The sequence below is a fragment of the Cyprinus carpio genome, chromosome B8, assembly GCF_018340385.1.
Source record: "Cyprinus carpio isolate SPL01 chromosome B8, ASM1834038v1, whole genome shotgun sequence".
In the NCBI taxonomy this organism is placed as follows: domain Eukaryota; kingdom Metazoa; phylum Chordata; class Actinopteri; order Cypriniformes; family Cyprinidae; genus Cyprinus; species Cyprinus carpio.
The window spans coordinates 9,506,920-9,520,745 of NC_056604.1; the positions used below are offsets into that span (position 1 = coordinate 9,506,920).

The 13,826-nt window shown below is 36.9% G+C and overlaps 1 protein-coding gene across 1 annotated transcript in view; it reads right to left on the reverse strand.

Moving 5' to 3' along the window:
* Nucleotides 1-525: 525 nt before the first annotated feature.
* The window catches only part of LOC109094962 (ski oncogene-like), a 69,787-nt gene continuing 56,486 nt past the window's right edge, over nt 526-13,826 (reverse strand). Inside the window, exons 2-7 of the mRNA XM_042729618.1 lie at nt 9,927-10,046; nt 9,267-9,382; nt 8,249-8,526; nt 6,942-7,270; nt 5,909-6,139; nt 526-4,467 (exon numbers count right to left, since the gene is read on the reverse strand). Of these exons, the coding sequence (XP_042585552.1) occupies nt 4,273-4,467; nt 5,909-6,139; nt 6,942-7,270; nt 8,249-8,526; nt 9,267-9,382; nt 9,927-10,046 (1,269 nt within the window). The 3' untranslated portion in view covers nt 526-4,272. The remainder of the gene's footprint in view (nt 4,468-5,908; nt 6,140-6,941; nt 7,271-8,248; nt 8,527-9,266; nt 9,383-9,926; nt 10,047-13,826) is intronic.

The window sequence follows — 13,826 nt, forward strand, 5'->3', positions numbered from 1 at the left end:
TTATATGGTCACATTTTATGTGTTACATTTAAATAGGAAAAGTCTGGATATATATGTATATATATATATATAAAAAGCTTTAATGATTTTTTCCCCTACATTTAGATAAAAGGAAAGATTTTTTTTATTTCTCTATTCAGCTGTAGTAGCTCATCTTAAAGGTAGACAGTGTACTACAAAGGTGCTTCCTGCATTATTAATCAGCAAGCTTTATAGATCTGATTCATTGGCTTATGTGAGCCACTATTACAGTCAATGACAAGAGCGCTACCTTAGATCTTCATTTCACCTGTAAAGCAGGAGCAACAAGACAGAAAAAAATGGGAACAGGTAAACAAATTTTCTTTGAAGGATCAAAACGTTGTATGCGGCAGAAAGAATGTTTCTCCTGAACTTATAACATTAAATTAAGGTATGTCTAGAGACACTTGTAAGTGAAGGTGCAGTGAAAAGGTTAGTTATTTCAGAGGAAAATAAATAAAGATGCTGTTCCACCGAGACTGAAATAACAAACAGAACAAAAGATTTCTGGACAAACAACTTTATTTTTGATTATGGGTCTATACACTGTACATCCTGACACTGCAGTATATAAGCCGAATTACTTTCAACTCTAATCTCATAGAGCTCTCTATCTTACATTATAGTCCATGTGAGGGGATAAAGGGAACATCTAAGAGGGATAAATTGGCCAGATCCAAGCATATAAGCGGCATCAGTAGAAGAAAAAAGCATACATTAATCTCTTACATAAAAATATTTTTCAAGAGTTGCAAAGTTTATAGTATATTGTTATAGCAGCAGTGAAGGGCTAAGAAGATATATCGGCATGAAAAAAGGAGAACAGATTGTTAAAATAAGAATATGAATGTCTGATTCAACCAGAACTGAAGTATGTGATATTTAGCTGAACGTAACAAAACATTGATAACAGAAAAAATGCATTTACCATAACGATTTTACTGAACATACTATAATTTTTTTTAGCACAAAAAAAGCAGAATAAAGGACTGAATATGCTTGCATTGGGAATACAACCTATGAAATAGTTTTTAAAACATTTTCTTTCTTTTTGTTTGTAAAAACACAACATAAAATATAACAACTATTATGTAAGGTTTTTTTCTCATTCTGAAAAAAAAGAGAAAGAAACACAATATACATTTATGATACAATTTTTGTAAAATGAAAAGAAACTGGCTATATACATTGGTGAATTTGTACTTTCATCATCAGACTGGCTAATCCTGCTCATTTATCGGTGATGTTATGTCGTTATTGCTATTTTAGATCTTTTTTTGTTAGCAAAAAATGGCTCTTTTAGAAAAAAAATCCACATTTTTAGTATTATATTGGGAGCAAAGGAGCCTCTGTGTTCAATTTCTCCCTTTTTTTATAGAAAACCGCGAACAAAGTAAACTACACATATCAATTTGCGTGTAAAAACAACTACAAAACCTCATCGGAAAGATTTTTAATTTTTTTTATTCTTTTTTTTTTGGTCTGTAAAAACGCACAGCCTCTTGCTACTGTTAAGACACTGAGCTTCCTTTAGACCCCCATTTAGTATCTTCCCCGTAGCCTGCAATGTACAGGTCAGGGCAATGTATATCATTTCAAAGGCTCTTTTTACATCTATAGAAAAAGTAACCTCTTAAATATATTTTTTATTCCTTAAAAACTGAGAAAGAAAAGAGTTTATTTATTCCGACATACATTTAAAAGCTATCTTAGTATAAGATTTAAATTCTTCTTTACCAGTGGCAATTGGAGCATTAAACTCTGCTATGCATTTTTCTTTTATTTAATTATTCATCGATTTTTGAAGAAGAAAAAGAAAAAGACAACAACAAAGGAATACTGACAAACTGGCATTAAAACCTATCAAATAAGCTGCGGCTTGCTCTTAAGCAATGATAGTCAAGTTCATTCTGGCAAAAAGGGGCAAGCCAAAGAGGCTCCCCCAAATGACAGTGCAAATGGGACGTCCCGTTCTCACCGTCTGACCGCTGTCTGAAGCAGTTCAATGCGCCTTACAGTCAGCCACCATGGAAACGGGCTCGATAATTGTTCCTCTTCTGGAACCCCAAGGGCCCAAAGACAGGCACTTGAGGGTCTCCAGCATTGCATATGCACATAAGGTTTGTATTAAGCCCAAGAGTAGTGCTGTTAATGTTGCGTTTAAGATTGTTAAGAGCTGAAATTTATTGTTAAGAGGGTTTTGTTTTCCTTTGTAGTTAAAAACAAGATTAAAATTGCTTTATATTGCATAACACAATAAAAAACGTACATATACAGTTTTAATGCCCAATAATGAATATATGAATGGCAGACTTTATCTTTTTCTTTTAAATTCCATGCATATGAAAGAAATTACATAAGCTTGCTATTGAACGAAGGAACATAAGCAATAAAATATTCACACAATATGAAAAAACATCCGTTATAACAACAACAACAGCAAAATGAAAAGAGCAAAAACATAACATACATTCTGATTGCATTGTACCCAATGTATATAAATCACTTATAAAATATATGTATTTTCAACAAAATCTATCTCAGCTAAGTGTGTGAGCACTTAAAGATGCATTTATTAAACCGTCTAAACTTTCTTTCATTCGTTTATCCATGCTCATCTTGTTTTCTACACAGTAATACGCTCATGCTCACAGCTGAGAGGAGCACCTGCATTGATATGTAGACACACTTTAACCAATGCATGACACTTTGCGTGTCCTATTCATTCTGAACGATTTTAAATTTGATTCGGAACCGTTCAAAACCTGTAGGAATCCAAGACAGTAACAATAACACTTTAGCAACGATTATAATCATATATCGATAACTATGATAAATGTTGAATTAAAGTCAGATTGAGGGAACGGCTGTGTGCGCCGACCACATTTCAGCAAGCAAGCATGTAGAACCTTTTTTTTTTTTTTTTTATATTTACAATGGTTTGTCTTAAACATGATTACATTGCATTTATTAGAACTGCATATAATTAACAAAATGTTTATTTAAATTTTATACTTAGGAATACTAAAAACTCTGAGATAAATGTGTGGGAGAGTGTGGGAGCGTAATGCATTTAGACAGTATTTTGTAATGACAAAGTGCGATTCATTATTGTAAAGTAAAAAAAAAAGAAAAAAAAAAGAAAAGAAACATTTTCATATTTACATATTATAATTTACTTAAAAAGAACAATTTGTGGTTCTTGATCACAAGACACCTCCTGCCCTAGAAGCTGTATGTTTTATGCTTTAGGTTAATTCCCAAAAATGGCCGCCCACGTTTTTGAGCCGGGCAGGTTGTCAGCACCTCAGCCCACGGAGAAGCTGTACGCGTGTGTGATGAGAAGAAAACCCAAACCCTCACAGAGAGCACGAGCCGCAAACCTCCAATTCCACACTGACCACGATCTTAAGATCCGCCGACATTTGTTTGCCATTAAAAGAAAGTGCTCAGGCTTGATCAAAACACTTACTTGAATACAAATATCTCTCCCTTTCAACAGGGCTGAGCTACTCCACCTCTAGCTCTCCAAAGCCCTTCAACGCTCTCCTGACCAGTATCTCTTTACCATTGTTAAAGATAAAAGTGTGTGTAACCATTTGTCTCCATGGCTTCTTTTAACCAGCATGACATGTATGTACATGAAAAAGGGGGAAATTTGAGGCTCTGATAATTCGCTGAAGGTTTTTTTTTTTTTTTATCCACACTCACTATCAAGTCTCTTAAATAGCTTATTACAATGTGATTTTCATCTTAGTTCCTCAAAACGAAAGAGAGAAGAAAAAGGAAACAGGAATTACTGATGGGATGATGATGAGTCCTTGTCTCTTCGATAACAACGTGGGGCGGACAGCATGCTTAAAAATTGCTAAGTAAAATTTTGCGTCATTATCACCAATTTGTTTGTCATAGAAAAGTCTTCATTTCAAAATGTATTCAGTTTCAGGCACAGTTAGCTTTTGTGCTATTGGCTTCTTCCTTTCCGATTGAACTTTAGCTTTTTTCTTCTTCCTTTTTTTTTTTTTTTACATCTTGTTGGAGGCGAGGTGCATTTCAGTGCTCTCGAAGTAAAACTTTTTCAAAAATGTGTCTGAAGTCTATCAAAAAAACGTTCAGGATACCTCCGGGTTTGCGCTGGCTAAGAGGCAGGTGGGCAGGGCTCACCCGCATGCTAGTTGACATGATTGGGCGGTTGGTGCTGTCAATCAGGGCGGCGTTGATGTGGATTGGGTTGAGTCAAGAGATAGAGGATTAGTGGGAGTCTTTGGCGGGTGGGGTTGGTGTGTCTGTGCCGTTCTTGCTGGGGCTTTTGGGCCACAGCTGTTCCTGCAGCTCCTTGACCACTCTCTCCAGGTGCTCCCTTGCCTCCCGCTCTTGAATCAGATCGGCTCTCAGCTGCTCTCGGTCTGCCTCGGCATGTTGCAACTTTACTTGCAGGTCTTCAATCTGAAAATATACCATATAAAGATGATAAAAAAATGAATAAAGTGGCCACAAATTAGCAGCAAATCATGTACTTTTTTGCTTTTGTACTTTTTTAAAAACATTTTACAATTTAATGCTGTCACCTTAACTGAGAACCTCATTGTTTTGGTGCGATGTTGTTCTACTTGTAAAAAATAACTTATATTATCTGATATTGATAGTTTTAAATTTAATTAAAGTGCCCCTATTATGTCATTTTTAAGGTTGCTTATATTGTTTTATGAGTCTCCTAAAACAGGTTTACATGCTTGCAGTGATTGGTCAGATGACACAGTCCTTTGTGATTGGTCCAGAGCCGTAGAGAGATTGGCTCTGGATTGGTCTACCGCATTCAGCACGTGTCGAAAACGAAACGCCCATTGCCATGACAGAATGACAGCCCTGGAGACTTGTCAATACATAGAAAATATGGTATCGATTGTACCTTACCAATTCGAGCCGGAGTCTGATGATGCAACGGTTAAACTGACTGATTGACAAGAGACTGATTCGTAAGCACAACTAGAGCAGGACATTTCTCAGTGGTAAGTGTCAAGTGTTAAAAGGTTTGTGGTAATTATAAGATGTGATAAAACAAATTTACTTTCACAGCATAGGATACAGCGTCGACATGATGTTACCAACACGGGCAAGTTGGTGATGTAGAACGTGGGCAGACATTATGCAAATGTGTTGGTTCGTGACGTAGAGCCGTAACGATTCGTAACTCTTGACGACTCGTTTAGGCGATTGTGAGCCGTCTCTTTTTTTTGATAGACTTCAACTTTATTTATCATGCACTGTCTGATTCACAACTTTGCAAATAGTTTATGTTCAAATACAGTTACATGACACACTGCATGAAAGGAAATATTCAAAAAGGCATAATAGGGGCACGTTAATCCATGTAGTAAAGTTCTGCTAGTAGCTTGTAGTGTAGCACTACTTTAACTACTTTTTCAAAAAGTTTGCATGATTGTAGTTAAACACTGACATAGAAATACACAAACACAGCCAGGCAAACTTAGTGATCTCTCTCTCTTGTTTAGTCTGAAACACACAACTCTGACAGGAAGTTACTCTGTTTCCTTCTGAGAAATGAAACATATCTCATCAGACTTGTGAGGCCACACCCAGTCTGAGAGTTCATCTGAAAGTGTGTGTGGGTGGGGTGTCATGTTACATCAATCTTAGCATTCCTTAGATTACTCTTCATAAAACAGACACTTGTTTGTCCTAAGCCACTTCCAGGACATTTATAGCACAGGGACAGTCACACTGGGAACAATCTGTGGTTTAGTGTCTTGCTTAAAGGCATAATAGTTCTGAATCACACCTTTGAACCATGACCTTTCGGTTACTAGCCCATATCTTTAAACGCTTATCTTGGTAACAGTGAATGTATGAATGTGTTTAAACTTACCTGTGCAGAGTACTTGGCTCGCAGACGGCCGGCCTCACAGCCCTTGTCACACACTCGTAGCTGTCTGGCCTGCTCCAGCTCTCTCTTCAGCCGTATGCGTGACTCATTGGCCTCTCTCATTTTCCTCTCGCTTTCAACACGCAGACGCTCAATTTCCTTGCGTAGGTTCCTCTTTGCCTCGGTTGCTTCACGGAGCTTCTCCTTCTTAGCAACACGGAGAAACTCGAGCTCCTGTGGGAGGCATGAGAATAAACTGATAATTACTCTCTCTGTTAATAAATGTGATATATTATATAAATATATATATTTCCCACTGAGTTTACTGCAATAATTTATGTAAGAATGTTTTGTTTACAAAATGGTCTGTTTCTTTTACATAGAGGAGTGTCTAATTTAAAAAAAAAAAAAAAAAGTATGTTTTAGCCATAATTGAATGGCAAGCTGGTCTGAATTTTTCAAGAATTGTGTTGCATTACACAGCTGAAAAGAGGTTGCACCCTTTTAATTTAATTTATGTTTAATATTTCATTTATGGGTGAAATAGTGTACGAAACAATTTAGTGCTGTGAATGATGGCAATATATATTCGGGAAAACAAAACAAAACAAACAAATATATATAAAATAACATAATTATAACAATTAATTAAAATATAATCATAATTATATTTATAAAATTATGGTCCCAATGCTGTTGATAAAATAAATAATAAATAATATATCTTATAATAAAGAAGTAATAAAGGTAATGAATATATTATAATAAAGAACTTATAAATTATTATATATAAACAGAATATTTTTAAAATTCTATATAATTAATATATGGCTTTATAAATATATTCAGTGAAAGTTCAACATCACATGTATGATTCGTCATTGCCAAGATGAAATGAAACCTCCAGTGTGCTGTTTTGTAAACCCATTCTTACATTAATTGTTAATTACATTCAGTGATTTACGTAAGAATGGATTTTTTTTTAATAATTTTTTTAAATCCTGTTTCATGAATCAGTGTCTGTGTATGTGTGTACCTGCAGGAGGCCCCGTTTGGCCTGTAAGGCGGATCCCAGCTTCTCTTCCTGTTTTACCCTCATCTTCACTATCTCGTGTAGAAACTTTTCCTTTGACTCTTTTGAGTCCAGTCCATTGTCAAGTGCCTGCCTCAGCGTCTCCAGCTCTGACTCCAGGTTCGTCATGGCATGTCCCTCCCCTCCGGACACCAGGGGACATTCAGGGGGCCCGCTGGCTGGCATCAGAACTGCTGGTAAGGTGGCTCCGGGGCCGGAGGGAGAGCTCAAGTCCTTAGCAGAGCTCGAGGATGTAAAAGATGGGGAGGAGAGTGAGGAAAGCGATGAGGTAACTGAAAAAAAACAAACAAAAAAAAAAAGATAGAGAAGAGACATAATTAAGTGGTGGATCAGACTATGTGGGCGTCACTGGTTTGTATGTCAGACAGTTTTTTCAAGCACCTGTCAAACACACAAAATGTGCTTTAAAATGAGCAGCAAAGGATGAGGAACGAAAGAACCCTCATTGATTTTCTGCCGCATTCTCACAAGAGCTGTTACCGTTCTAATCCACCTCTCTCCAGAGCGCTCAAGGTTGACTGAAAATGAACTGTGCAAATGAAGTGTGAACAAAATCTTAATGTATTTAAACAAGTATTTTTGTTTCACAATGGAGCGACAAAGTCGAGGGTCACAGCTAAAACACTATTATTCCAAATAGCTCTTCAAATGTGTCAGGAATGTAGCATTCCTTCATTACAATGTAACACATACAATGTTAAGACTTGTGTTTTACTGTCTAAACAGTGTGTATTTTGCGCCATAGAATTCTATTGTGATTGCATTACTGTAAAACTATTTCAGATCATTTTCCAAAGTCTAAATTATTTTCTGTGATACTACACATTGCATTTATTTGTATAAATTATGTACTGTTATTTATATAAAAACAGTTTTAAATGAGGTAATTTATTCCTGTCGATTTTCATTAGCCATTACTTCAGTCTTTAGTGTCACATGATCTGTCAGAAATCATTCTAATATGCAGATTTGGTGCTCAAGAAACATTTCTTCCTTTTATTATGATTAATCTTGAAAAAAGTTGTGCTTCATTTGAAATAGACATGTAAAAATCACTTTTGATCTTTTCAGTGCGGTCTTGCTAAATAAAAGTAACAACTGTATCAACTGTCACCATTGATCTAAGGTAGGTATCACAGCATGAAAGTCTAACCTAATTTTGTGCTGTCAATAAAGCTTAACATGCTTTGAACCTGGAACATTCCTTTAATGAGGTGGAGTGACAGTGAAAAGGTGCGTCATGTACTCACAATCCTCACGGCTCTCCACTTCCACCTCCACGTCCGAGTCTCGCTCCTCCTGAGAGGGCGGCAGGGGCTTGCTGGCAGTGGCCGAGGGGCAGGGCTGTGGGCTGGGGTGGGTCTCACCTGTCAGCCTCCTCTTCCTCCCGCGGTTGGCACCTTCGCTTTCCGCCCCATGCGGGTGTGAACTGCTCGGGGCAGTGGGAGAGGCCTGTCCTCCTTTCTGGAGGGGTGTCAGAGCTACATTGGGGGCCACGGCACTCTCCAGGCTCTTGTAGTTGTAGAAGCTGCAGAAGAGGATATGGAGTGAGTGAGCAGGCCACGTATATGCAGTGATGCTAATTTTTAGTAACAGTTCACAAATGATGCACTACAGGCTGCTGCTTGTTGTAATGGCATTACCTAACATCATCTTAAAGAGTACGGGTGATTTAGTAATGAGTAATCCAAACCAAATGGCAGGTTGACAGGAAAAAGCATCTCTGCAACCCACAAACGAAGGGTGGGGAGAGAACAACGACTGTTGCAAATGGTTTCAAGAAACCTATCTGGGCTCAATGCATGACTCACCCAAACCCTCTTTAGTTATGATGGTAAAGTTAAAACCACATATATCTAAACAATCAATGGCCAATGGGCTTGCATCATGTTGCTCTGTAGAGAAGATCCAAATCTTATGCTGATTTACTTTAGAAAAACCGCAGCCGAGCATGACTAACTTGCTGGTTTCACACTAATGAACATATGCACACCCTTTCTAAAGGTTACTTTTACAATCTTTGTGCACTAGATCATTTGTTTTTTTATATATAAAATGAGGATTGCACAATGAAATTATGGTGAGGGCAGGTTGTGGTACATTATCAATAAAATGAACATCATTTAAATGATATATTAAATAAATAACTATTATATGCAAATATGACATATTAAATAAATAACTATTATATGCTAATATGATGTGAGTATTGACCAATCAGAAGCAAGTATTTCAGAGTGCCATATAATATTTATTCGTATTGTTTACCTGTCACGTAACATGCTAGCAGGCCTGCCGCCTCCCTCCTTATCACCAACAGAGATGTTTGGAGACCATGGCCTGAAGGCAGATGGTCTCTGTCTGGGCTGGATGCAGTTGAGCCCCTGCAGCAAGACAGAGAGATGTTAAAAGACGCCTGTTGTGTTACATATAGTTTTTCACAGTTGAGAACACAATCATAATGCATCTGAACATGAACACAGAGAACAGAGACCATCTGCACGGAGAGCATGAATTTTTCTTTGCTTGCTGAAAGTCTCTTGAATTTAACATTTAAAAGTGAGAGAGAGAAATAAAATCAGCTTGAAGAATGACCAGCAGTACAAGTACACTGAGGTCACTGTGTTTGCTTGAAATCAGAGAACTATGCGAGCCTATTTGCAGGCTCTCTTCATTTTAGGAGAATTGATTTTTTCAAAAGAACATCATCAGTTATTTTGGGTTGAGATTTTGTTTCAGAAGAATCTGATTCTCTGTGGCAAGAAAACAGTTGCTTGGCTCCAAAAATCTTCTTAGGAACGGACAAGTTTCATAAACAGACTTGTACAATATTAATACACAGATACATTTATAATTATCTGAACTCTGTACTTTCATACAACTAATCACATGTATCCACCAGCAAAAAAATAAAAAAAGCTTTGTAACCTTATTGGCTGATGCAGAGAGGGATCGTAGCCAATCAGGTTGCTTGTCTTTGTCTCCTGAGGGCGACTGTGCTGGAAAGTCATCGTGTTTGGACTTCTTGGCAGGAATGGGATCAGACGCCTAGAGAGGGAAGAAAAGACAGCCAAAAAGAGACAGAAACAATGAGCATTGCTCAATATGAAGAAAAATGAAGTCATCATCATTCTGATTTGCTACATTTCATGCATTTGCGTTCGTTTCAGTGCACTTCGTATCGTCTAGTCAGGCGTTCAGATGCCCTCGGTAAACTACAGTACAGTAATAGTAGGATCAATGCAAGCAGTCGGTCACATTAAACGAGAGCTGCGCTAGAGTGTCTATCACTTCAGACAGAGCTGTGAACTGCAGGAGACAGGTGCAAAAGGAACGTATGTGAGGACTATAACTGTGAACGTTAAATTTAGTATGAGTGTTGACACTATGTGAAACTGCGCGTGTGTATGATGGAAGGAAAAGGTTGGATGTATTGTTCAGATGCTCAATAGGTTGACAGAACCATCTGCTTTCATGTTGCCAGGTGAATACGCGAGTGCAAATGTATGTCAAGGCAGTATTTGTTTAGTTCTGTCACTTATGACCTCACTCATGCTGAATTCCTCACTGACTGCAGTATAATCCCTAAAATACACTGACCTTCCTTTTCTACACTCTCATTTACTCCAGAAAACCTGTGGTGTGCGCCACCCACACATTTCTTGCTTATTAACACAAACCCCAAATGTTTAAATGCTAAAATAATGCACAATAACTGGACAAGCGGTATCAGCCTCCGGCTGTAAATGTGGTGTCTGGTGGACTTTGCGAGAGCTATTTTCGAGAAGGCCTTCTCGTGGGAATGTGAGAGAAACCCAGCTGACAAACTGCAGCATCCCGGCCTAGTGCCCTAACTGGCCTGGCAGCAAGGGCTTCTGGGTAAGATGCTTCCAACTGGGTTGCACATTGTGTCTGGAAGGCCTGACACAGTTAGCCAATCATACGCTGAGAGAGCTTCATGTTAAAGTCTCTTTTTTTCCAGTCAGAGATGCAAAATGTTTTGTTTTTGAATAAACACAGTGGGGGAGTCAATTACTTTCAGAGTGAAAAGAGGGTCATTCACGCAAAAGAACACGCTGTTTGCATACATGAATGATTGCATCACGTATGACCTCATTCGGCAGGCCGATCTGCTTGGGCGTGGTGAATTTCCAGCAGCAGAGCATGATTATATGACCCCGAAAACAGTCACTTGCCACGTGCCTGTGTTTATTCATGGATTAGACCTCTGACATAAAGGCACCAAATCTGGGAAATCTTCCCTGATCTGGGCTAGGTTTTGGCGTCCGGGTACATCACTTGCCTAGGGTGCTTACATATAGAAAAAAAAAACTTGTACTAGAAAAAGATGGAGAATGGGATCTGGTTAGAAAAGCATAAGAGCCACTAGACCCAATTTTCATTATACACACACTTATTTAAAATAAAAAATACATACCTTATAAAAATATTAATAAATAATTTAGATATATTAATAAATAACAGTTCATTTATATATATATATTTAATTATATATAGAATTCATATTTTTATCAATAAAATAAAAATAACAATATATATTATACATATTATTATGCATATTAAAAATACGTATTATATATACATATATATATATATATATATATATATATATTTTTTTTTGTATTTATATATATACACACACACACACACACACACACACACACAAACAGTAGTGTAAAATAATGTAAAGCTCCTTTGATTTTTTTAAATGCCAGTGAATAGACAAACAAGTCAATTAACGCATCACAACATTATATAATTGTAATCAATGCACTTGCAGTATTCTAGGCTCTAGGGAGCATCCTTATAAGACCATGCTAACTGCAGACAGTCAGATGACCATAGTCAGGCCACACTGCAGCAGAGAGGAAATGACCTATAAATAACATCCTTGGCCCACACCAGAACTCTGTCATTGACTGGACAGCCTGTGGGGTTACATCACATACATCACACTACAGGTAAATATATGAGTACATAAAGACTATATAAAGATAAAGCCAAACAGATACTATATAGAGAAGCCAAGATTCGGATTTAATATCAGATTACTACCTGACAGCCACTAAAGTGTGCAGCTTAAGAAGAGCTGCATTTGAGACATGACCCGAGGAAAGACAGAGATCTTTAAATAATGCTCCTATTTCTATCTTCTACTTTGTATATTAGAGTCTCTGTCTATCAGTCTGTCTTTTCACAGTCATTGCTTCCTCTTTCTTTCATCTGATGGGCAGCAAAGGGGCCCAATTTTAATACCCCCTTTTAAACTTGTCCACAGTCTCCATTCTCACATCAAACAATGTGCTTACGGGTACAAAAACGGCACCAACCCATGCAGCATCTTAGTATGTGTGTGTGTGTGTGTGTGTGTGTGTGTGTGTTATGTGACAGAAAGGATGCTGTAGACAGACATCCAAAGCACTGTGAGACATGCAGACAGGAAATCACACCTTTTGATAAGAAGCAGGATGCCGCAGCATGCGAGAGACATAATTGGATGTGAGCTCAGCTCTGAAAAATGCACAAATACATGATCTCTTTTTGTCTTTCTGAGGAATCTCACACCTTGCTTTCGTCATGGTAATTCTGGCACTGGACTAAATAAGTCTCATGCACACTAAAAACAGGAGTACACAGGATGGACAAGTTTCTACAAAGCAGTTTAAAACCGCAGGTGTCTGAGGAAGGGCGGGGTGCCACACACACACACACACACACACACACACACACACACACACACACACACACACACACAAACACACACATTCTGCCTTGCACATTGGTGTGAGAATTGAAGAAAGGTTTTTGCTAGAAGGTTTTTTGTTGCCCGCATTGAGGGATGACAAAGGAAATGTATTTCGAAGGGCTGAACACCCACACAAACGTTCACTTCTTGCCACATTACACACAATTAACCTACTAAACAAGCTAATGGAGTTGCTAAATCGTCTCTCCTGTCTCGATGTCCTCATAATGCCACCCCTCCCAGTCTAGTCCTGTGTTTCCTGTGGCACAGATTGCAGGATTTCCCTCCTAAACAAGCAATTGCATTCCAAACAAACATGACTGACAGAAACTTCCCCATGTGACGCCGGCAATGTAAACATCTTCCTAAGGTCTCTCTGGGTTACTGCTTAAATAAAGCAATAAGCCAAAAAAAATGAAAGTGTTTTTACCACAGGTAAGGGACAATGTGAAGCCTAAGAAAAATAGGAACATTGATGTTAATGTTTTCATAGACTTTACATTGTGTCTAAAATTAGAAATAAAATAATATTATTAAAAATGAATTTTAATTGATTTATGTTAATAATAATATTAGTATTAACATTCAAAACAAACAACTGAACTATTCAAGTAATTTACCAAAAAACTATTTAAACAATAAATATAATAGTAAGTTTTTTATTTTATTTTACTTTGGTTAATATTAATTATTATGTTTAATATTTAATATTGGAATTTTTGTGATTATTAAGTTATTTATATTATATTTTTATTTTTATTTTTATTAATATTTTACCTCATGGTGTCTAAAAATAAATAATAAAATACTATTATTAATAAATAATAATATTCATATTAGCATTAATATTTAAAACAAACAACCAAACTTTTCAAATAATATAGTTCATTGTAAAAAAAAAAAACATATTTTACAATTTCATTTATTAAATATAAAATGTATTTAAATTTATCAACATAAAATGTTTTAACATTAGATTAGACGATTAGATTCGTAAATAGATGCTTTAGAATTTTTTGAGTTTTTAAAACAAATTGAAATTTAGTTGTGACTACCACGGC